The sequence below is a fragment of the Pristiophorus japonicus genome, chromosome 15 (genome assembly GCF_044704955.1).
Source record: "Pristiophorus japonicus isolate sPriJap1 chromosome 15, sPriJap1.hap1, whole genome shotgun sequence".
NCBI lineage: Eukaryota > Metazoa > Chordata > Chondrichthyes > Pristiophoridae > Pristiophorus > Pristiophorus japonicus.
Window position 1 is genome coordinate 62141444 of NC_091991.1, and position 24403 is coordinate 62165846.

At 46.6% G+C, this 24403-nt stretch overlaps 1 protein-coding gene across 4 annotated transcripts in view; it reads right to left on the reverse strand.

The window, feature by feature from the left end:
- Positions 1-24403, reverse strand: part of LOC139280809 (serine/threonine-protein kinase WNK1-like) — a 200007-nt gene that overhangs the window by 32021 nt on the left and 143583 nt on the right. For 3 of the 4 annotated variants that reach the window (XM_070900527.1, XM_070900528.1, XM_070900526.1), the window contains 5 exons: positions 24000-24054; positions 23015-23149; positions 10376-11793; positions 9379-9480; positions 1771-1866 (listed from right to left, as the gene is read on the reverse strand). In XM_070900527.1, coding sequence (XP_070756628.1) covers positions 1771-1866; positions 9379-9480; positions 10376-11793; positions 23015-23149; positions 24000-24054 — 1806 coding nt within the window. The remainder of the gene's footprint in view (positions 1-1770; positions 1867-9378; positions 9481-10375; positions 11794-23014; positions 23150-23999; positions 24055-24403) is intronic. The other variant, XM_070900529.1, reaches the window with a different exon arrangement.

Sequence of the window (24403 nt, forward strand, 5' to 3'; positions counted from 1 at the left end):
TAAAATTAGCATGTTTGATTTATACTAATTTACCTATTCTAAGGGTAGTAATTCACAGAAGACAATTTTGTTCTGCTTTGGAGAGAGTTATAACAAACAAAACATAACATGCAGGGCAAAACACATTGGAGACATGAGTGTGCACATTACCAGGCTTCCTCTTTGGCTAAAGTTTGCATCCCATTTGTACCACAGCTTTTTTGTGTTGTTCAAGTAAGCTTTAGTTTTGCTCCATGGAGCCAGTGGAACTTGGTACGGACGGCAGTTATGGATGTGCACAGAAGTACTTGGGCATAGAATTCTGGATTGGGTGAAGGATAGAGGTGTGTTTGAGAAAACAACATCTGAGGTAATAAAGATGTGAAAAAGGGCATCCAGTAGTGGTGGCATGAGATAGGAACACAAGTGGGCAATGCTCTGGAGGTGGAAGGTAGCTCTCTTGCTTCAGGATTGGGCAGAACATTAAAGCTGAATGCCATCAGGTCCAGCTCTAGTAGACAGACAGAAAAGTTGATGAGATTGGAGCCAGAGGCACATAAATGCTGGCAAGAGCCAAACAAGATGCTTTCACTTTTGCCCATGTTGAATTTTGGGAAATGGGCGCTGACTGGTTTTAAAAGAGATTGACGCAGTGCTCAAATTTAGGGAGAAATTAACAAACTTAGCAAGCAGGAGGTCAAGATTATGAATGTATAGTGTGAGAAATGGATATTCTGTCAAGCCAGCTTGTTCCTTCCACAGAATATATAATTTTCCGTGTCATGGATCATCATCCAACTTAATAAACCCCAAATGGAAATGACCCAAAAGGCAAAAAAATGTACATAAAAATAAAACTCTCGGTGCTAAGATAATGTAGCAAATCTCCAGGATATCAATTTAACATTAAAACCTACATCATTCAACCCAACATTCCATAAATAAATTGTTGATAGCTGTAGCTGCACTGAAATGGCATCAAAATCATGCCTATTGGTTTTACCAATTTTTTTTTTTTTTTACACACACACTAAAAAGAGACATCAGAGCTTGATTGTAACTTCACTTGTTCAGGGTTGACCGCGACGCAATCCAAAACAAAACCTCTGCGGAGTATAAAAAAGGGCTACGTTCCAATTCCAGTAAATAAGCGCACAGCACCCTATATGGTACTAGATGCAGGAATAGTACCACATAGTATCCACATAATGTTTGGCAACACCAAGGTGGTCTGAACATTTGAAGCAATCAAGCGACAAACCATGACAAATGTAGTGTTTAGGCCACTAAACTTTAAGCACCTGTTCCAAAGTTGCAATCACGTTATGTGCCTGAGTTTATCCCAGAATTAAACAGACTCCACTGTAGACTAATCCTAGTACAAACCACCATATATAAATATGAAATTTCTCTCTTCTGGCTACACAGGTTTAGGTTTTCATGACATCAGTACTTTGCCAACCAGTTCATTAGACAGTAGAGACCAGTATAAGTCTACCTAAGCTACTACAATGACAAATAAAACCCTGCTATAAATTATTTCTTCAATGTGCAGCAAGTTGAATGGAAGGACATTTCTGTATTGCAACAAATTTTCCAAGAGACTTGCAGCGTTGGAAACTGAAGGTGAAGCCAATTTGATACTACTCAAACGTGAACACTTCCCATATTCTCTCACTGCTGTGCCCCAAATTTACCCCCAACTTGGCAGAATTCCCTCTAACAAAGTCAGGAATTCAAACCACACTACCAGAACTTGAAAAGTTGCTCATATAATACCTCGACACTCACCTGTATTGAAGTGATAGCAACTGGAACATTCGTCACAGTCTCTGGACTCAGAGCACGTCTCAATTGGGCATCCAAAGTGTCCAACGGTTGTTGTGACTGAAGGACAACACAAGTTTTGCTAAGTTAGTTATCAATGGATTCACACTTCAATCCATAGCCTGTACCCAAAAACCGAAGGTCATTTGTGAGACTCAATAATATTTCAAACTGAAGTTTTATTGCAGCTGCAGATAAAACTTCCCTGGAGGTATGAAGAATATATTGCAGAGCACACAAATAAATCTCACAAATCAAGGAGCTCAAAGTACTAAATTGCTAGTATCATTACACAACCATAATCTGATCAATACCGCTTCATTTTTTTAAAGTGTACTAATTGAAGCTTCAACCAAGCGTCTTGCCCACCTCTGGGAGCTTGGTGGTGAGGGGGGGCAGGGGGGAGAAGAGGACCAAGAGATCAGGGGAGGTATTGCCCTAGATTAGTCATGTAGTTCCAAGCAGGTGGCTCAACAGCATCAAAAGTGTTGGGCAAGCTTCTTACCCACTGGCCCATCTCTTGGCCACAAATAGTGTGTGGCCCTGGGAGAAACTTTAAAAATAAGAGGCAGCTTGAAGAATCTGACAAACATATATATACACCATTTTCCTTTCTAGATTACTTCACATTTCCAATGTCTGATTTAATGCAATCTCTTCATGTTATTCAAGCTTATGGGTCCAATATATTTCCTATTAACCTGGCTGAGACAGACCATGCCACTAACAGTCATTTGTGCTTCATAGATTCGTGTAAGAAAAAGGGGTTAGCAATTGAGCGACATAAGGCTTAGTTGAACACATTCATTTTTAAAAAGTGAAAAGGAAAGTGAAGAGGTTTATGAAAGTAATTCCATAAAGTAGGACAAAGGTAGCTAAAGGATCTGTTGCCAATAGTGGGATTACCAGGCAATGGTAGGTGGGGGGGGGGTGGTGGCGGGGAATGCACAAAAGGCCAGATGACTCTACAATTGCTGGGAGTGGGGGATGTAAGCCTGGTTGCGAAAATAGGAAGAATTTAAAGTCAATGACTAATGCATTGAGGGATGAGGAGCCGATTTAGGCCAACAAGGATAAAGCACTATTTTACTGCAAATTTGGGTTGTCCAGTTTATATGAAAATTAAAGTCTCCATGATTACTGTATTACCCTCGTTACATCCACCTCTAATTTCCTGAGTTATACTGTTCCCAACACTACAACTACTGTTAAAGGGCTTACAAACTACTCCCCTGAAGTGCTTTCTACCTGTTGTTTCTTAGCTCCACCCAAAATACTACATCTTGATTTTCTGACCCAAGATCCTTTCTCTCTACTGTCTTCATCCCATTCTTTATCAGTGCTACCCCCGCCCGCTCGCCATCCTGCCCCCCCGCCCCTCTCCTTTTCCACTCTGTCTATCATAGAATCATAGAAATTAACAGCACGGAAGGAGGCCATTTCGGCCCATTGTGTCCGTGGCGTCCGACAAAGAGCTATCCAGCCTAATACCACTTCCAGCTCTTGGTCTGTAGCCCTGTAGATTACAGCATTTCAAGTGCACATCCAAGTACTTTTAAAATGTGGAGAGTGTTTCTGCCTCTACCACCCTTTCAGGCAGTGAGTTCCAGGCCCCCACCACCCTCTGGGTGAAAAATTGCCTCTCAAATCCCATCTAAGCCTCCTCCCAATTACTTTAAATCTATGCCCCCTGGTTGTTGACCCCTCTTCTAAGGGGAATAGGTCCTTCCTATCCACTCTTTCTAGGCTCCTCTTAATTTTATACACCTCAATAAGGTCTCCCCTCAGCCTCCTCTGTTCCAAAGAAAGCAACCTGAACCTATCCAATGTTTCCTCATAGCAAATGTTCTCCATCCAGGTGACATCCTCGTAAATCTCCCCTGTAACCCTTTCTGGTGCAATCATGTATTTCCTGTAATGTGGTGACCAGAACTGCACACAGTACTCTAGCTGTTGCCTAACTAGTGTTTTATACAGTTCAAGCACAACCTCCCTGCTCTTGTATTCTATGCCTCGGCTAATAAAAGGCAAGTATTCTGTATGCCTTCTTATCCATATTATCGACCTGACCTGCTACCTTCAGGGATCTGTGAACATGCACTCCAAAGTCCCTTTGTTCCTCTGCACTTCAGTGTCCTACTATTTATTGTGTATTCCCTTGCCATGTTAGCCCTCCCCAAATGCATTACCTCACACTTCTCCGGATTGAATTCCATTTGTCACTGTTCTTTCCACCGGACCAGTACACTGATATCTTCCTGCAGTCGACAGCTTTCTTCTTCATTATCAACCACATGGCCAATTTTTGTATTATATGCAAACTTCCTAATCAAACCCCCTACATTCAAGTCTAAATCATTGATATATATCACAAAAAGCAAGGGACCTATTACGGAGGCCTGCGGAAGCCCACTGGAAACAGCCTTCCAGTCACAAAAACACCCATCCACCATTACCTTTTGCTTCCTGCTTCTGAGCGAATTTTGGATCCAACTTGCCACTTTGCCTTGAATCCCATGGGCTTTTACTTTCGTGACCAGTCTGCAATGTGGGACTTTATCAAAATCCATATACACTACATCAAATGCACTGCCCTAATCGACCTTCCTTGTTACCACCTCAAAAAATTCAATCAAGTTAGTCAGACACGACCTTCTGTTAACAAATACATGCTGATTGTCCTTGATTAATCATTGTCTTTCTAAATTAAGATTGATCCTGTCCCTCAGAGAATTTTTTCAAATAATTTTCCCACCACCGAGGTCAGGCTGACTGGCCTGAAAGGTCTATCCCCTTTCTCCCTTTTAAAACAATGGTACAATGTTAGCAGTCCTCCAGTACCACATATGTAGCCAGAAAGGATTGGAAAATGATGGTCAAAGCCTCTGCTATTTCCTCTATTGCTTCTCTTAACAGCCTGGGATACATTTTTTCATGCTCTTTTTGCTTTCCCAATTTCCTTTTTAATTTCACCCCTGCATTTCGATACTCCTCTCGGGTTTCTGCAGTACTGAGCCCTCGGTATCTGTCATAAGCCTTCACTTTTTTCTTTATCCTACCCTGTATGCTCAACAGCCAGGGGGCTCTAGATTTGTTAGTCTTACCCTTTTTCTTTAAAGGAACATGCTTGCTCTGAACCCTCAGTATCTCCTCCTTGAATGCCTCCCACTGCTCGGACACAGATTTACCCTCAAGTAGCTGTTTTCAGTCCACTTTGGCTAAATCACATCTCAGCTTAGTAAAATTGGCTTTCCCCCAATTGAGAACTTTTATTCCTGGTCTATCTTTGCCCTTTTCCATAATTACCCTAAATCTAACTGAATTCTGATCACTAGCACCAAAATGCTCTCCCACAGATGCCCCCTTCCACCTGCCCAGCTTCATTCCCTAAAACAAAGACCAGAACCGCTCTCTCCTTTGTTGGGCTTGCTATGAACTGGCTAAAAAAGTTCTTCTGAATGCATTTTAGGAATTCTGTACCCTCTTTCCTTTTACTCTAATTCTATCCCAGTTAATATTAGGGGAGTTGAAATCCTCTACTATTACTGCACAATAGTTTTTGCACTTCTCAGAAATCTCTTCCAAAAGTCAATTATCCTGGAATATTTAGTTCCCAACCTTGGTCACTCTGCAACCATGTCCGCGTAATGGCTATTAGATCAAATCTATTTATTTTTTATCTGTGCTATTAATTCATCGATTTTGTTGCAAATGCTTCACATACTCAGATATAGTGCCTTTAGCTTGAACTTTTTACCTGATGTCACCTTAGTCACTGATGCCCCATTACCTTTAAGTTGTCCACCCCTTCCTGATTTATTCTGCTTATTTTTACCCAAATTGCTTACATGCGCTACAGATGATATTTCTCTTCCTGCTTTTGAATTTTCTCTTTCCTGAATCCTCCCACTCTGCTTCTCCGCACCACCCCCCACTCCCCCCTCTATTAGTTTAAAGCCTTATCTATTGTTCTAGTTATTCAATTCGCCAGGACACTGGTCCAAATGTTCCCATCCAATTTTTTTTGCATGGCGTTCTGTGGGTTCCGCACGACCCATTCAAAATTCAGAGCATGAGTGTTTTTTTTCCAACTTAAAAGCTGGTTCACCAGCTGCGCGGGACTTGCAGAGCGTTGCACAGCTGCACAGCTTAAAAGGAAATGTTGACTGGTCCCTGCCCGGTTCAAGTGGAGCCCATCCAAAAGGAACAACTCACTTTTCCCCAATACTGGTGGCAGTGCCCCACGAACTGAAACCCCTGCCTCTCATCATTCTTTTAGCCACGCATTAAACCTTCTCATCTGCTCGTCACAATGCCCGTTTACACATGGCCCAGGTAAAATCAAGAGATTATTACCTGTGTGGTTCTGCGTTTTAAATTCGACCCTAGCTTCACAAACTCTCAGCAGAACCTCATTCCTCGTTCTACCTATGTCGTTGGGTCTTGCACGGACCACAACAACTGGATCCTCCCCCTCCCATTCCAAGTTCGTCGCCAGCCCAGAGGAGCTAGCCTTAACCCTGGCACCGGGCAGGCAACACAGCCTTCGGAACTCCCATGTCACAGCTGCAAATAACAGTATCTATTCCCCTGACTATACTGTCCTCTACCACGACAAGATTTCCTTTCACTTGCCCCACTTGAACGGCCTCCTGTACCACGGTCAGTTTGGTCATCCGCCCTGCGGACTTTGCCTTCATCCACACGGGCAGCACGGACCTTCACCTTGTACCTGTTGGATAAGGGCAAAGTCTGAGGTTCCTCCAGCACTGCACCTGGGGTCACCTTACTTGCCAGAGTCACAGTCACACCCTCCTGTCCCTGACGTGATGTTGGCGTGGTTGGTGGAGGTGTCGAAGAGGGATGAAACACCATGGTCACAGTGACAAGAGGATGTTCTTCTCAACTTTGATGCTGTGAGAAGGGCAAAAGCCAGACTAGAGTGATTGAAGCAAGGAGTTATGGGTGAGATGAATATGGAGCTGGGATGCGATGATTTTTCAAAGACCAAATAAGTGAAAGCTCAGATGGGCAGTAATTACAAAACACAGAAAGGTTGAGGGTAGCTAGTTTTTTTTTTTAAAAAGGGGATGACAATGGCAGTTTTGAGTGGAGAGGCAACATCTCAGGATATATAACTACTGAATATCAGCTAGCAAGGGGCTAGGAAAGAGTGTTAGGTGATCAGGAATGGAGTTGGAATGGGATTGAGGCAGCAGCAGGTTGGGTTCATAAAATAAGATGAACTTGCAGACTGCTGGGAGACTGAGGGAAGCAGGGGCTCAGGACTGTAGTGGGGGGACTGGGAATGTTGGGGCTTATGAGTAAAGGGAAGGGGAGGATGCAATGGAAGCAGCTGCACAGTTGGTCTCCATCTTGGTGATGATTAAATCCATGAGCTACTCGTACTTGGTGTTTGGTGATGGTATAGGAGCGGAGGAATAAAGGCGTAAGGAGCCATTAAGAAAATCAATAGCAAAAGAAAAATCAAGTGTTATAGGAATAAACATTTGAATTTGTGGACGAGAAAAGACCAAGGGCCATTTAGTTTGCCTTCTGCCATTTTGGTAGTCACATGATACAATAATAATGAGTTGTTGACTAATCATAGCAATCAATCTCTAACAATTATTGCACCTGGGTTAGTGAACGTCCTGGAAAAGGTGGCAACTGCTCAATGGGTGGAGTTGAGACCCAGAAATGACACAAGGAAAGCCCCAGTGGTGGAAAGGTTTGTTAACCATAGGTCCAAAGACACCATTTCCCTCCGAGCATTCTACATTTACCACATGCCATGTCTCAAATTACTCATATACTGCATCACAAAATATTATTTTCTGAAAATCTATCTAATCTGCATTTGAATAAATTAATATTAACTGCTTCCACAGTCTCCCTCGGGAATCTGTTCCATCGATTGACCACTTGCTCACTGAAATATTATTTCCGCAGATTTGTTTTGAATTTATCTCCCTTCAAGCGCAGGTTGTGTCCTGTGATTCTACTGTTCTGGACAAGGTGAAACAGCTTGTCGTGGTCTACATTGTCTAGTTGTGGAACATGGAGGTGGGAATTTGAAACTGAGGTTCTAAGGTTCCTAGAGGAGGGTTTTCTAAAAGCACATTTTTGAAAGTAGTGAAATCGTAGGCAAGTCAAGAGATGTGGGTGGTAAGGGAGACGATGAAGTGGTCAGAAATAGTTACATGAGAAATTGAGACCACGGCGCTAGAGAGGCTACAAGGTTGAGGGGATGATCAAGGATATAATTTGGGGAGTTTACATCAAGGGTGAGATTGAGGGAGGAGAAGAGCATGGTGGATTCAAAGAGGGGGCCAGGCTGAAGACTGAAAGCATTGAAGATGAGTCATGTTAAGTGCAGGGTCAAAAAAGAGAACACTGAGGAGTATGTTGGGTGCAATGGTGAGAATAAAGAATGGGGTAACTGGGGTTGCTGCTCCTAAGGAAGCAATGATGGGTACCACAATGGGCTCACTGGAGAAATGAAGAGGATGAGTCAGCAGTTTGTTCAAAGAGAGAATACAATCTTGGGATACCAACAGGAGACAGGGTGGACTGAACAGTAGCGATGGGTTGGAGTAGGGATCAGGGAGGATAAAATACCCGAGAGGGGTAGATGAAAGGTGCCATGGCTAGATGAAGAGAAGAGGATTATTGCAGGGCCTCAGAAGGGCCATAATAAAAGGGAGAAAGTAGCAGCTAAAGTGTGTATATAAATGGATACAAAGGGAATGCCAAGTTAAAGGCATGGAAGAGATTTAGCAAGTTATACAGTGGTAATTGATGGCAGGGAGACAACAATATGAATCAGTCCAGGAGGCTTAAGAGAAATTAAGTCCACTTGCATGGTGGAACCTGTGGTTTAAACAAAGTATCAAGAAATTGTTGCGGTGTCTCTGCTTCCATTATCATGGGATTATACTGAGAGCATTGTCAGCAGAAGTGATTCACCACAATATTCTATCAAAAGAAAATATTTCTGTAACATCCAGAACTTTCCTACATCTTGTGCACACTAGAATATTTTCTGCAGAATCCACCGGACGTGGATTTGTGCTGAAAATAACAATCACTTTGACGTTTCTTGCATAATCTTTCACAGCAGGTGTTGAATCATTTTCCAACACTGGTACTGGCTCAATTAACAGTACTGAAGCATGGTTAATTTACCAACCTAACCCACATCATTAATTGATGGATTGAGCACTCCAAAACCACTGACTGCCGCATGCATGTTAAAGAGCATTCTGTGAATAGAAATGTTCACAAATAGAACATTTGATCATATATGGACTTATCTGCCGTTTGTTCATCAATATCTGGTGAACAGAAGTAATAAAAGGAGCAATTTGTCAACCCACAGGTGTTGAACATCAAGAGGTTTAGCTGATACTGCATACAATAATGAATTAACTTACAATTAAAGGGTTAATAAGCAAGACACAGAACATGCATCAGATAATTTGCAACCAGGAGATGAATCACATGCAGAGGATATGGTACACATACAGAGTAATGAATTAACAAAGAGCACAATGGGTAATATTATTGCACCTGGGTTAGTGAAGGTCCTGGAAAAGGTGGCAACTGCTCAGTGGGTGGAGTGAGAGCCTGTTTTAATTGTTGGTCAAGAGCTTCCGTGCTTAGCTGTTGCACCTACAAGTAACGAATGGGAAGAGGAATTGCATCAACCAAGGCTGAGAGTGAATGACTTAGCAAATATAGGTCTTCAAAGTTATTCTCAATCATATAAAGTAGCTTACTCCAATTTAGAGAAGGAATTTAGCACTTCATAATAAAACCTGGCCTTCAAATAAATGTTCACAAAATATGTTTGTCTGCAGTTCTGATAATCAGCTGTGCAGTATTTTCTGTACTTAATCACAAACTTCATTAATGGCAAAATAATCCTTCACTGTATAGTGCACTTCTACAGGTATGCAATCACAAGTGTTCTGTAAAATTGATCTTTAACATGACTAATAACCAGTAACAAAAAGTCATCTTGATTAAAACATATACATGGGAGTTGGAAGTTTAATTGTAAGATGAGGTTTGATGAAGGGATTTGGAAGATATGTGCTCCTCATATGAAGAGCTCCTACTCTTTAATAGTTCATCAAGGAATCATGCAATGAAAGAAAATCAGATTTTCTCTTGGTTCCTTATAGTCAGTTTAAAGGCACCAATAGCAGAGACTCGGCACTGGGAACCATAGCCATCCTCTGTTACAGAATGCTGCAGGTCACAAAGAAAAATGTATATCTGGCCACCTTATTGAATACCTGTACAACTAAATTATTAGGTGAGGAAAAGGAGAAATAAAAAAATAAATCAAGCAAATGAAGAAATTTGGTGCAAGTTGGACTGGCACTGCAACCTTGTTCTAGATGTTAAATTCTTGTATTAATTTACTCCCAGACGAAATTACATTAATAGACAGATATTTGAAAACTGAACCATTATTATTCATGCAGTTTTCCGGTTTTGCATTCTCACACTTATACGGTTAAATTATGCACGTAGTTTCATATACTCTTGGTTAACTTACCGGTAATCTACCAAGTGGTGGTTTGGATGGTGGTGTGCCTGGCCGTCCTGCAGCTGGGATAACATTTGGCATGGAAGCAACGACTGCTGCATAACTGGCAGGAGTCAAAGGTTGCTGGACAGTTAATGGAAGTCCTGTAGGGCCAAGAGGTAGACTGGAAGGAGGTACGACAGAACCTGCGGTAGCTGGGTAGGATGGGGCAGTAACTGTTGCTGAAGTCCCTGGGACACCAGATACTTTTCCTGTAATAAGCAAACTATCAACTGTGGTAGACTCTGCAACCAATCCCATCTCCGAAGGTGCTGAAATGTGAGTACAGCCTGCAGTACCATGTTCACTGAACAACGATCGAAGCTTTTCATCCAAGGTCTTGATATTATCAATGCCAGTGCCTTTGGTGGTCAAATCTATGTCCACCTCAGAGTAATGAATATGTGGTTGATTTGGAAGAAAAGCTGTTTGAGGCTGATTATGAATCAGTGTTTGCTGAACAGAAGGGATACTGCAAACAGGTTGCGCAGATCCTGTGCCAGGTACAGAGACTTGGGTTGCCAGTGGCACAGAAATGCCCACAGTCTGAGGTAGGGTGGCATTTTGTGCAGTAATTGTTTGCACCACAAAGGGTTGGCTGACAGGAGTCTGAATGCCACAAACAGATTGTAATAATGGTGGCGATGTGGAGACCGCCAGTGTCATGCCATTACCACCCATCTGCTGGATTTCTGCTTGGGTTGTCTGGCTCTGTGACAAACTCAGTGAAGCGGACGATTCTACCAGGCTGGCCACAGTTCCACCACTAGGTTGTTGAGAGGCTTGTAATATCACAGCTTGAGTGGAAGGTGAGGAAACAGAAGTTGAAGTTCCTACACCGATTGCTGCTCCTCCAATCAAATTTTGAGCCACATGCGATGTTAGTGGTGGAGATATCGAGCTCGGAGCTGAAACACTTGTGACAGGGCCACCAATTAGTTGCTGACTTGGTTGGGCAGTCTGAGGTGGAGATACACAATTTGGAACACTAACGCTGGCAGCAGGGCCACCAACTGACTGCTGAGCTGGCTGTGAGGTCGGAGGCAGCAATACAGAACTAGGGACAATCACACCAGCAACAGTTTCACTAGTTAACAGCTCAACTGGTTGCAATTGAATACTCTGCATCACGGCTTGAGATGCAGAACTAGCAGCTTTGAGACTAGCTGGTGCCGAGGATGACACCAGTGTTTGTGTATGAATTCCTTGTCCGATACTGGTCATTTCTGGATGTACCATAGTAAACGGTGCTATGGTTTGGTTGAAGACTGGAGGAGCAGTATTAGGACCCTCTTGAAATGGTTTGTGCTTTAAATCCGAAAAGGCTTGTTGCAAACTCACTGAGGAAGCCGAGTGTGACAGGTTTAAATTGTGACTATGGGAAACAACTGTAAAACAAAGAAAATTTAAATTAGAACAAAGAGCACTTACCAACAAAAGACCTCTAACCAAAAACAGTGGTCAATCTTTCCACAATTTAAAAAGCAGTTTTCAATGCAAGTTGATACCTGTATCAATGGAAGAACCTCCTGAACTACCAGTAATAGTGGGATATTTAGTGTACTAAATGCAATAGTAATGGCCTTTTAAATTAAATCTTATAGCATTGGTCGCTTTTATTCACTGCGCTGCTTCTTCTAGTTCATGTCGTGTCTAAGTCATGTCTAACGAACCGCGTTGAAATTTTTTTTGAGGACGTCACTAACGTGGTAGATAAGGAAGTGTCTATGGATGTTATTTATAGGGACTTCAAAAAGGCATTTAATAAGGTTCCACACAAAAGATCGTTACCAAAAATGGGAGCGCATGTAAAAATGAGGTAACCTATTGACATGGGTAAGGACTTGGTTAGGAGAGAGTAGGGATAATGAGTATGTACTCAAATTAGCAGGATGTGTGGTGTTCCCTAGGGATCTATACTAGGGCCTCAGCTTTACACTACATTTAAAAAATGACTCACATGAATGAAGAGAGCGCCATATATCCAAGTTTGTTGACGACACCAAGTTAGATCTAACATCAATTATACAGGTTATTGGTGAGGCCACACCTGGAGTACTCTGCAGTTCTGGTCTCCTTACCCAAGGAAATACATACTTGCCTTAGAGGAGGTGCAGCGAAGGCTCACTAGACTGGTAGCTGGGATGAGGACAGATTGAGTAAACTAGATCTATATTCCTTAGAGTTTAGAAGAATGAGAGGTGATCTAATTGAAACATATATAATTCTTAAGGGGCTTGTCAGGGTTAAAGCTGGGAAATTGTTTACCCTGACTGGGGAATCTAGAACATGGGGTCAGTCACAGGATAAGGGGTCGGCCATTTAGGACTGAGATGAGGAGAAATGCCTTCACTCAAAAGGTTGTGAATCTTTGGAATTCTCTACCCAGTTATTGATTATATTCAACAGAGGTCAATACATTTTTGGGAGTGAAGGGAATTAAGGGATATGGGGATAGTGCGGGAAGGTGGAGTTGTGGTAGATCAGCCATGATCTTGTAGAATGGTGGAGCAGGCTCGAAGGGCCAAATGGCCTACTCCAGCTCCCATTTGAAATGTTCTTGTGTATGTGGCCAGTAAATAGTTGTGATGAGAGCAGAAAGTTACAAAAGGACATTGATAGATTAAGTGAGTGGGCAAAACTGTAGCAGATGGAGTTCAGTGTGGGGAAGTATGAGATCATCCACTTTGAACCCAAGATCTAATTTCACTTTCTCCTCCAAAACAATTGACTAAATCCAACAGTCTTCCTGTTTTGGTGAAGTCAAAGTGAAAATGCCAGTTTAGATTCGAATCCAAACTCAGGTCTTCTACCTGAGAGTCCAAAAGTCTGCACCGGGTCATTGATTTCCACTTACGTTAAGTATTGTTTCTGCTCAGTGAACATAAATAAATATACAGCAAGTCTCTGAGTCGACATGGAACTATTATTTTAACTCAAAATTTATATTTAAATAAATTGGAGAATTTCTGACCTATTTACTTAGACAACCACAACCATAAAAAAATGGCTTTTTGACAACATCAATACAGCCAAGTGTACATTATCACAAAATGATGATCACGAGGAAGTCCATGCATGGCAGATGCAGTATAATGTGGCTAAGTGTGAGGTTATCCACTTTGGTAGCAAAAACAGGAAGGCAGATTATCTGAATGGTGACAGATTAGTAAAAGGGAAGGTGCAACAAGACCTGGGTGTCATGGTACATCAGTCATTGAAAGTAGGCATGCAGGTACAGCAGGCAGTTAAGAAAGCAAATGGCATGTTGGCCTTCATAACAAGAGGATGTGAGTTTAGGAGCAGGGAGGTCTTGCGACAGTTGTACAGCGCCTTGGTGAGACCACACCTTGAATATTGTGTGCAGTTTTGGTCTCCTAATCTGAGGAAGGACATTCTTGCTATTGAGGCAGTGCAGCGAAGGTTCACCAGACTGATTCCCGGGATGGCAGGACTGACATATGAAGAAAGACTGGATCGACTAGGCCTGTATTCACTGGAATTTAGATAAATGAGAGGGGAGCTCAGAGAAGCATATAACATTCTGATGGGATTGGACAGGTTAGATGCAGGAAGAATGTTCCCAATGTTGGGGAAGTCCAGAACCAGGGGTCACAGTCTAAGGATAAGGGGTAACATAGACATAGAAAATAGGTGCAGGAGTAGGCCATTCGGCCCTTCTAGCCTGCACCACCATTCAATGAGTTCATGGCTGAACATGCAACTTCAGTACCCCCTTCCTGCTTTCTCGCCATACCCCTTGATCCCCCGAGTAGTAAGGACTTCATCTAACTCCTTTTTGAATATATTTAGTGAATTGGCCTCAACAACTTTCTGTGGTAGAGAATTCCACAGGTTCACCACTCTCTGGGTGAAGAAGTTTCTCCTCATCTCGGTCCTAATGACTTACCCCTTATCCTTAGACTGTGACCCCTGGTTCTGGACTTCCCCAACATTGGGAACATTCTTCCTGCATCTAACCTGTCTGAACCCATCAGAATTTTAAACGTTTCTCTGAGGTCCCCTCTCATTCTTCTGAACTTCAGTGAATACAAGCCCAGTTGATCCAGTCTTTCTTGATATGTCAGTCCCGCCATCCGGGGAATCAGTCTGGTGAACCTTCGCTGCACTCCCTCAATAGCAAGAATGTCCTTCCTCAAGTTAGGAGACCAAAACTGTACACAATACTCCAGGTGTGGCCTCACCAAGGCCCTGTACAACTGTAGCAACACCTCCCTGCCCCTGTACTCAAATCCCCTCGCTATGAAGGCCAACATGCCATTTGCTTTCTTAACCGCCTGCTGTACCTGCATGCCAACCTTCAATGACTGATGTACCATGACACCCAGGTCTCGTTGCACCTCCCCTTTTCCTAATCTGTCACCATTCAGATAATAGTCTGTCTCTCTGTTTTTAAACCACCAAAGTGGATAACCTCACATTTATCCACATTATACTTCATCTGCCATGCATTTGCCCACTCACTTAACCTATCCAAGTCACTCTGCAGCCTCATAGCAACCTCCTCGCAGCTCACACTGCCACCCAACTTAGTGTCATCCGCAAATTTGGAGATACTACATTTAATCCTCTCGTCTAAATCATTAATGTACAGTGTAAACAGCTGGGACCCCAGCACAGAACCTTGCGGTACCCCACTAGTCACTGCTTGCCATTCTGAAAAGTACCCATTTACTCCTACTCTTTGCTTCCTGTCTGACAACCAGTTCTCAATCCATGTCAGCACACTACCCCCAATCCCATGTGCTTTAACTTTGCAAATTAATCTCTTGTGTGGGACCTTGTCGAAAGCCTTCTGAAAGTCCAAATGCGCTGCTATGACATCCTTAATAATTGATTCCATCATTTTACCCACTACTGAGGTCAGGCTGACCAGTCTATAATTCCCTGTTTTCTCTCTCCCTCCTTTTTTAAAAGTAAGCCATCTAGGACTGAGATGAGGAGAAACTTTTTCACCCAGAGAGTTGTTAACCTGTGGAATTCTCTACCACAGAAAGTTGTTGAGTCCAGTTCGTTGGATATATTCAAAAGGGAGTTAGATGTGGCCCTTACAGCTAAAGGGATTGGGGGTATGGAGAGAAGGCAGGAGTGGGGTACTGAAGTGGCATAATTAGCCATGATCATATTGAATGGCGGTGCAGGCTCGAAGGGCCGAATGGCCTGCTCCTGCATCTATTTTCTATGTTTCTACGCTTCTCTGACTGTCCTCTTCCCATTGTGATACTGAAATCATTTTTTTGTCACCATCTTTACCCTCTACTATGACTCTTTTTAATAGTTCTCTCTGCCCCTCTGGTCACTCTTAAAATGGGTGTTCTTGCATTTATCCCAGTGAATTCTTTCTTCAGGATATATGGAGGTTATTTTTCTCTTTATTTATCCATTTGGAGTCACTCTTTTTAAGTCTGATCTTGCTGATTTTAGGTATGTATTTATCTTGAATGTACAGCATTATTCTTTTCAAGTGTTTCCACTTACCTTCTGCCAAAATGTTGAACAACTTCCCATATCCACTCATTTTAGTTATCTCTTATTTCTTCAAAGTTAGTCCTTTCAAAGTTATATATCTTATTCATAGCCATAGGTATTTCTAACTCCCAGATCATGCCATTCCCCATGAGTGCCATGACTTCCAATTCTTGTACTTCGTCTGGGTCATCAACAAATTGAGCATTACCTCGCATGGCTTTTTTGATGCACTGTCATAAAGCAGTCGGGCATTATATTTACCAACTCCGACTCTAAATCCCCTGGATTTTCCCAATATATATTTGGTTGATTGAAGTCTATCAAAATGAATCTTCTATTCTCCCATAACCTTATCCTATCTCTCCATAGAGCAAATGGTCTCTCCTTGTGCTGACCTGGTAGCCTGCAGCATACTGTTAACTTGCAGTATTTTACATTAAAGATAATCAACCAGAGAAGTTCCTTTTGCAGTTTTTAACTCCCAGAGAATCAATTCCATTTACCTCCTAGGTATCCTTGGCATAAAGGGATATGCTATCTCCTTTTCTATCCAGTTTATCTTTTCGAACCACTATATTCCTGAATCTTATATTAATTTCCATTCTATGGATTTACTCATGTTTCTGATATTTCCACTAGATCATAGCTTCCTACTGCCACAAATTCTGACATCTTGGGCCCAAGTTTCCACATGATTTGCGCCTGATTTTTTAGGAGCAACTGGTGGAGAACGGACTATCTTAGAAATCGCAATTCTCCACATTTTATTTTCTGCAGTTCTAGTCAGGTAGAACAGTTCTACTTTGGAACAGAATTTTTTCTTCAAAAGGGGGCGTGTCTGGCCACTGACGCCTGATTTCAAAGTTTCCACAGTGATAACGTACTCCAAACTAACTTAGAATGGAGCAAGTGAAGATTTTTGTAGAACTGAAAAAACCTGTTCTACACATCAAAAAAATCAGGCGCAGGTTACAAATTAGGCGTAGGGAACGAGGGGGGGAGGTGAAGGGAAGTCATTAAATTCGACAATAAATCCTTAGTTATACTTGTACAAATATTATACAAATAAATCCAACCTGAATAAACATTGATAAGCAAAGAAAAGATTAAATAAACCATGTTCCTACCTATGTGAAAGTTCTTCAGGCAGGCCTTTAGGAAGCGGTTTGCCGTCGGGACCGAAGGCTGAATGGGCCGGGCCCGAGATTTCGGGCAGGGCCCGTCCCCAGCACCAGAGGTAGGTGGCGTTGGGTCGGGTCGGGGAGAGAGGTTCGGTTCGGTTCGGTTCGGTTCGGGGAGAGGGAGAGGGAGAGGGAGAGGGAGAGAGGGAGAGGGAGAGGGAGAGGGAGGTCAGGTCGGGGAAGAGGGAGAGGGAGAGGGAGGTCAGGTCGGGGAAGAGGGAGAGGGAGAGGGAGGTGAGGTCGGGGAAGAGGGAGAGGGAGGTGAGGTCGGATCGAGGGAGGTCAGGTGAGGTCGGATCGAGGGAGGTCAGGTGAGGTCGGATCGAGGGAGGTCAGGTGAGGTCGGATCGAGGGAGGTCAGGTGAGGTCGGATCGAGGGAGGTCAGGTGAGGTCGGATCGAGGGAGGTCAGGTGAGGTCGGATCGAGGGAGGTCAGGTGAGGTCGGATCGAGGGAGGTCAGGTGAGGTCGGATCGAGGGAGGTCAGGTGAGGTCGGATCGAGGGAGGTCAGGTGAGGTCGGATCGAGGGAGGTCAGGTGAGGTCGGATCGAGGGAGGTCAGGTGAGGTCGGATCGAGGGAGGTCAGGTGAGGTCGGATCGAGGGAGGTCAGGTGAGGTCGGATCGAGGGAGGTCAGGTGAGGTCGGATCGAGGGAGGTCAGGTGAGGTCGGATCGAGGGAGGTCAGGTGAGGTCGGATCGAGGGAGGTCAGGTGAGGTCGGATCGAGGGAGGTCAGGTGAGGTCGGATCGAGGGAGGTCAGGTGAGGTCGGATCGAGGGAGGTCAGGTGAGGTCGGATCGAGGGAGGTCAGGTGAGGTCGGATCGAGGGAGGTCAGGTGAGGTCGGATCGAGGGAGGTCAGGTGAGGTCGGATCGAGGGAGGTCAGGTGAGGTCGGATCGAGGGAGGTCAGGTGAGGTCGGATCGAGGGAGGTCAGGTGAGGTCGGATCGAGGGAGGTCAGGTGAGGTCGGATCGAGGGAGGTCAGGTGAGGTCGGATCGAGGGAGGTCAGGTGAGGTCGGATCGAGGGAGGTCAGGTGAGGTCGGATCGAGGGAGGTCAGGTGAGGTCGGATCGAGGGAGGTCAGGTGAGGTCGGATCGAGGGAGGTCAGGTGAGGTCGGATCGAGGGAGGTCAGGTGAGGTCGGATCGAGGGAGGTCAGGTGAGGTCGGATCGAGGGAGGTCAGGTGAGGTCGGATCGAGGGAGGTCAGGTGAGGTCGGATCGAGGGAGGTCAGGTGAGGTCGGATCGAGGGAGGTCAGGTGAGGTCGGATCGAGGGAGGTCAGGTGAGGTCGGATCGAGGGAGGTCAGGTGAGGTCGGATCGAGGGAGGTCAGGTGAGGTCGGATCGAGGGAGGTCAGGTGAGGTCGGATCGAGGGAGGTCAGGTGAGGTCGGATCGAGGGAGGTCAGGTGAGGTCGGATCGAGGGAGGTCAGGTGAGGTCGGATCGAGGGAGGTCAGGTGAGGTCGGATCGAGGGAGGTCAGGTGAGGTCGGATCGAGGGAGGTCAGGTGAGGTCGGATCGAGGGAGGTCAGGTGAGGTCGGATCGAGGGAGGTCAGGTGAGGTCGGATCGAGGGAGGTCAGGTGAGGTCGGATCGAGGGAGGTCAGGTGAGGTCGGATCGAGGGAGGTCAGGTGAGGTCGGATCGAGGGAGGTCAGGTGAGGTCGGATCGAGGGAGGTCAGGTGAGGTCGGATCGAGGGAGGTCAGGTCAGGTGAGGTCGGATCGAGGGAGGTCAGGTGAGGTCGGATCGAGGGAGGTCAGGTCAGGTGAGGTCGGATCGAGGGAGGTCAGGTCAGGTGAGGTCGGATCGAGGGAGGTCAGGTCAGGTGAGGTCGGATCGAGGGAGGTCAGGTCAGGTGAGGTCGGATCGAGGGAGGTCAGGTCAGGTGAGGTCGGATCGAGGGAGGTCAGGTCAGGTGAGGTCGGATCGAGGGAGGTCAGGTCAGGTGAGGTCGGATCGAGGGAGGTCAGGTCAGGTGAGGTCGGATCGAGGGAGGTCAGGTCAGGTGAGGTCGGATCGAGGGAGGTCAGGTCAGGTGAGGTCGGATCGAGGGAGGTCAGGTCAGGTGAGGTCGGATCGAGGGAGGTCAGGTCAGGTGAGGTCGGATCGAGGGAGGTCAGGTCAGGTGAGGTCGGATCGAGGGAGGTCAGGTCAGGTGAGGTCGGATCGAGGGAGGTCAGGTCAGGTGAGGTCGGATCGAGGGAGGTCAGGTCAGGTGAGGTCGGATCGAGGGAGGTCAGGTCAGGTGAGGTCGGATCGAGGGAGGTCAGGTCAGGTGAGGTCGGATCGAGGGAGGTCAGGTCAGGTGAGGTCGGATCGAGGGAGGTCAGGTCAGGTGAGGTCGGGGAGAGGGAGGTCAGGTCAGGTGAGGTCGGGGAGAGGGAGGTCAGGTCAGGTGAGGTCGGGGAGAGGGAGGTCAGGTCAGGTGAGGTCGGGGAGAGGGAGGTCAGGTCAGGTGAGGTCGGGGAGAGGGAGGTCAGGTCAGGTGAGGTCGGGGAGAGGGAGGTCAGGTCAGGTGAGGTCGGGGAGAGGGAGGTCAGGTCAGGTGAGGTCGGGGAGAGGGAGGTCAGGTCAGGTGAGGTCGGGGAGAGGGAGGTCAGGTCAGGTGAGGTCGGGAGAGGGAGGTCAGGTCAGGTGAGGTCGGGGAGAGGGAGGTCAGGTCAGGTGAGGTCGGGGAGAGGGAGGTCAGGTCAGGTGAGGTCGGGGAGAGGGAGGTCAGGTCAGGTGAGGTCGGGGAGAGGGAGGTCAGGTCAGGTGAGGTCGGGGAGAGGGAGGTCAGGTCAGGTGAGGTCGGGGAGAGGGAGGTCAGGTCAGGTGAGGTCGGGGAGAGGGAGGTCAGGTCAGGTGAGGTCGGGGAGAGGGAGGTCAGGTCAGGTGAGGTCGGGGAGAGGGAGGTCAGGTCAGGTGAGGTCGGGGAGAGGGAGGTCAGGTCAGGTGAGGTCGGGGAGAGGGAGGTCAGGTCAGGTGAGGTCGGGGAGAGGGAGGTCAGGTCAGGTGAGGTCGGGGAGAGGGAGGTCAGGTCAGGTGAGGTCGGGGAGAGGGAGGTCAGGTCAGGTGAGGTCGGGGAGAGGGAGGTCAGGTCAGGTGAGGTCGGGGAGAGGGAGGTCAGGTCAGGTGAGGTCGGGGAGAGGGAGGTCAGGTCAGGTGAGGTCGGGGAGAGGGAGGTCAGGTCAGGTGAGGTCGGGGAGAGGGAGGTCAGGTCAGGTGAGGTCGGGGAGAGGGAGGTCAGGTCAGGTGAGGTCGGGGAGAGGGAGGTCAGGTCAGGTGAGGTCGGGGAGAGGGAGGTCAGGTCAGGTGAGGTCGGGGAGAGGGAGGTCAGGTCAGGTGAGGTCGGGGAGAGGGAGGTCAGGTCAGGTGAGGTCGGGGAGAGGGAGGTCAGGTCAGGTGAGGTCGGGGAGAGGGAGGTCAGGTCAGGTGAGGTCGGGGAGAGGGAGGTCAGGTCAGGTGAGGTCGGGGAGAGGGAGGTCAGGTCAGGTGAGGTCGGGGAGAGGGAGGTCAGGTCAGGTGAGGTCGGGGAGAGGGAGGTCAGGTCAGGTGAGGTCGGGGAGAGGGAGGTCAGGTCAGGTGAGGTCGGGGAGAGGGAGGTCAGGTCAGGTGAGGTCGGGGAGAGGGAGGTCAGGTCAGGTGAGGTCGGGGAGAGGGAGGTCAGGTCAGGTGAGGTCGGGGAGAGGGAGGTCAGGTCAGGTGAGGTCGGGGAGAGGGAGGTCAGGTCAGGTCAGGTCGGGGAGAGGGAGGTCAGGTCAGGTCGGGGAGAGGGAGGTCAGGTCAGGTCGGGGAGAGGGAGGTCAGGTCAGGTCGGGGAGAGGGAGGTCAGGTCAGGTCGGGGAGAGGGAGGTCAGGTCAGGTCGGGGAGAGGGAGGTCAGGTCAGGTCGGGGAGAGGGAGGTCAGGTCGGGGAGAGGGAGGTCAGGTCGGGGAGAGGGAGGTCAGGTCGGGGAGAGGGAGGTCAGGTCGGGGAGAGGGAGGTCAGGTCGGGGAGAGGGAGGTCAGGTCGGGGAGAGGGAGGTCAGGTCGGGGAGAGGGAGGTCAGGTCGGGGAGAGGGAGGTCAGGTCGGGGAGAGGGAGGTCAGGTCGGGGAGAGGGAGGTCAGGTCGGGGAGAGGGAGGTCAGGTCGGGGAGAGGGAGGTCAGGTCGGGGAGAGGGAGGTCAGGTCGGGGAGAGGGAGGTCAGGTCGGATCCAGTCCGGGGGCAAGAGTAGAGTCGGGTCGAGTCGGGTGGGAGCGGGAGCGGCAGACGGGTTGAGTCCGGTCCGGTCGGGGGTGGGGTGGGGGCGGAAGCAGGAGCGGCAGGCGGGTCGAGGGGGGTGGGGGGGTGGGGAGGGGGAGAGCAGGAGCGGCAGCGACAGGCAGGTCGAGTCGGGGAGGGGGGGGGGGCGGAGCAGGAGCGGCGGGGAAGCAGGAGCGGCAGGCGGGTCAAGGGGGGCGTAGGAGCGGGAGTCGGCAGGAAGCAGGAGCTGGCCGTGGGAGGAGCCTTATTCACGCAGCCCCAGTGAGGCCATTCGGCCAGGGCTAGGGACTGCGTGCTTCGGGCCCCTCCCACACAGTTTCGGGCGCCTGGAGCTACTGCACTTGCGTGCCCACTGTAGCGCGCATGTGCAGAGCTCCCGGCACTGTTTTCGGCGCAGGGTCCTAGCTCCGTCCCCTACAGCTCCTGCTGCGCCGCGCCGAGGGCCAGAGGACCTGCAGGGAGGGGGAGAATACGGAGGGTTTTTTTAGGCGCACTTTGTGGCGCGAAAAACGGGCGCCCAGCTCGGAGGGGCGCCCGTTTTTTATCGTGTTGAAACTTGGGCCCCTTATTTCTAATGCTTTCACTTATGGCCCCAAGTTTAGTCTTTTTTTTGTTCTCTGGCCCATGTACACCTGTCTGGTTATCTGCATCCAAACCCTCCTGTTGAGTACCTTCTACGCCAAGATCCATCTCATTTGGGATTTGGTTTCCTCCCTGCTCATTATTTTCAACTGCTTTGTTTAGGTACAGCCTATTTCTGCTGTACCAGTCCTTTTCATTCTGAAAATTTCCCCAATTATTTATGAACACAGTATTGCTGTTCTCACATCAGATTGCTGGTCGCTATTTTCTTGGTAAATGCCCCTTCTTTCCCAAACACTGGAATTATACCAGAGAAACATTAAATCAAATCCCCACCTTTCAGTTCTGAAGCAATCCTCATGCAGGAGACTTTTAGAGACCATCTATTATTTCTCCTTGTGTCATTTACCCTATGTGAACTGCCATTGCTGGGGCCCTATCTGTCCTCTTCAGCATTCCTTCAAACTTTCCCTCAATATCTATTCCTCTAGTTCCAGGTAGACAATGCACCATCTCGTAGGTATTGTCTTTATGGCACACCTGACAGTCCACTTTCCTGAGCGAAGAAACCCCTATAATTACAATCTCTCTGATTTACAAAGAGTGTCAATCTAAGCTGCCCCATTTGTTTTGAACTGCCTTTTCTTCTGAGATCTTGTTTCCTTTTGTATTAATGGACACTGCACAGTATCGGTTAGTTATTGTCATCTCTTGGACAGCTTCAATTAAAATGGGCATTTTAGAAGAAGTAAAAGTAATGAACGTTATGGAAGAAAGAGTATATACACACCTTAAAAAATTCAATGTACTGATCCCTCAGAATGGATATTACTCCCTTGTCACAACTCCAAAAGTACTTCATTGGCTGCAAAGTGCTTTGAGACGACCGATGGTCGTGAAAGGCGCTATATAAATCCAAGTATTTTTCTTTCTTTCCTGTCCCTTCTACAATATCCTTCTTCAGGAGGAGATGGGTGTATAATATTTCGGTCTCTGACTGCAATTTTTTTGATGAATTAAACTGTTGCAATAACTCCTGGCCAGAATATTGCCTCACAAATGATCTTATGCCCAGCAATAAAAAAAGGGAAAAAATACTGCAATCCATATCTCAAAGACTATACCTGTTGGAATTTCTTTAATTGAAGTGACACCCATACTTAGAGTTGGTTCTCGTAATCGGCTCTCAGGGACAGGACTGACAATAAAACGTCTTCCAGCAGAATGGACCACCTGCATTGCAGAACCTGCCTGTGTACCTACACCAACAATAAATTAAACATTAATGCAATTTCAGTACAATTCCATCACTCCACATTACCATTCAGCCTTTTTGGCAGCATTTTCTTTATTGGAAGATAGATTTACATCATTCATGCACTGACTTCCAATCATCATTAAGTCTTCTGTTGTAACATCCAATTTGTCAGAAAGCAAATATGCAGGACTGTGTTTCACCCATGGCTTTAAGATTCAATAACAAATTGTACTTTTCTTTTGATGAATCTGGCTGGTATCAACATTGCTCCACAGCTAAACTAGGGCTGCACATCATGTTCAGCCATGAACTCATTGAATGGCGGTGCAGGCTGGAAGGGCCGAATGGCCTACTCCTGCACCTATTTTCTATTCGTTTTGCAGGTGGGCTGGGGAAGGAAAGGGTGAAGTGGAGTAGAGAATGAAAGGGAAAGAAAACTGATCAAGAATATTAAATTAGAAGAAAGATGTACAGTGGGACCATGATTACAGTTCACTAAAGACTTGAAAGGGTATTTCATGGCAATATTACATCACTGAAGTTCAGATGATATAAAAACTGAAACAACAATGTTTTATAATTTGGTAATGTTCATTTAAATTCCAACATGAGATTAGTCTTCAAATTGCTTTTTTTTTTAAGTTGACCATATTCTATGACATTTTTGAAAGCTGGGGGGGGACATTATTTTTTTACACTGGCAGCAATGACACAAAGGATAACAGCCAGTTGATGGAAGATAATATCCACATTGGAGTATCGACAGACATAATTACCACAACTTTAAGAAGTTTACATAAGCTTCAAGTTTTTTTTTAAAACTTGTTCAAACAAGAAACAGTGTCACTTACCTAACTGCATGGGTGCTGATAGAAGAGGCTCTTGTGTGTACTTTCCCTCTGCATTCTGAACAGAAAATGTATTGTATATCAGTGAAACCATTTGTAACCAGTTACTAGTCATTCTCCTTCACGCGAGGCAGATGCCAAGACCCATTAAGGTCAATAGGCTGGATGGAGGATGATGAGTGTGGAGCAAATGAAACAGGTGGGCACACTGGGGCATGGGCAGACCACCATAGTAGTCAGCAAGGTGCAGACTTAGATGATCAGAAGGGGCTAGCAATGTTGGGACCATTGAGAGCACAAATGTATTGGTAGGGCAACAAGGCCTGAACAGTCAGAAATGCAGGCCTGGAGAGTGGAGGAGAGGGGTTAAAAGGTAGGAAGCAAAAAAGTGAAATTAATGAAATATA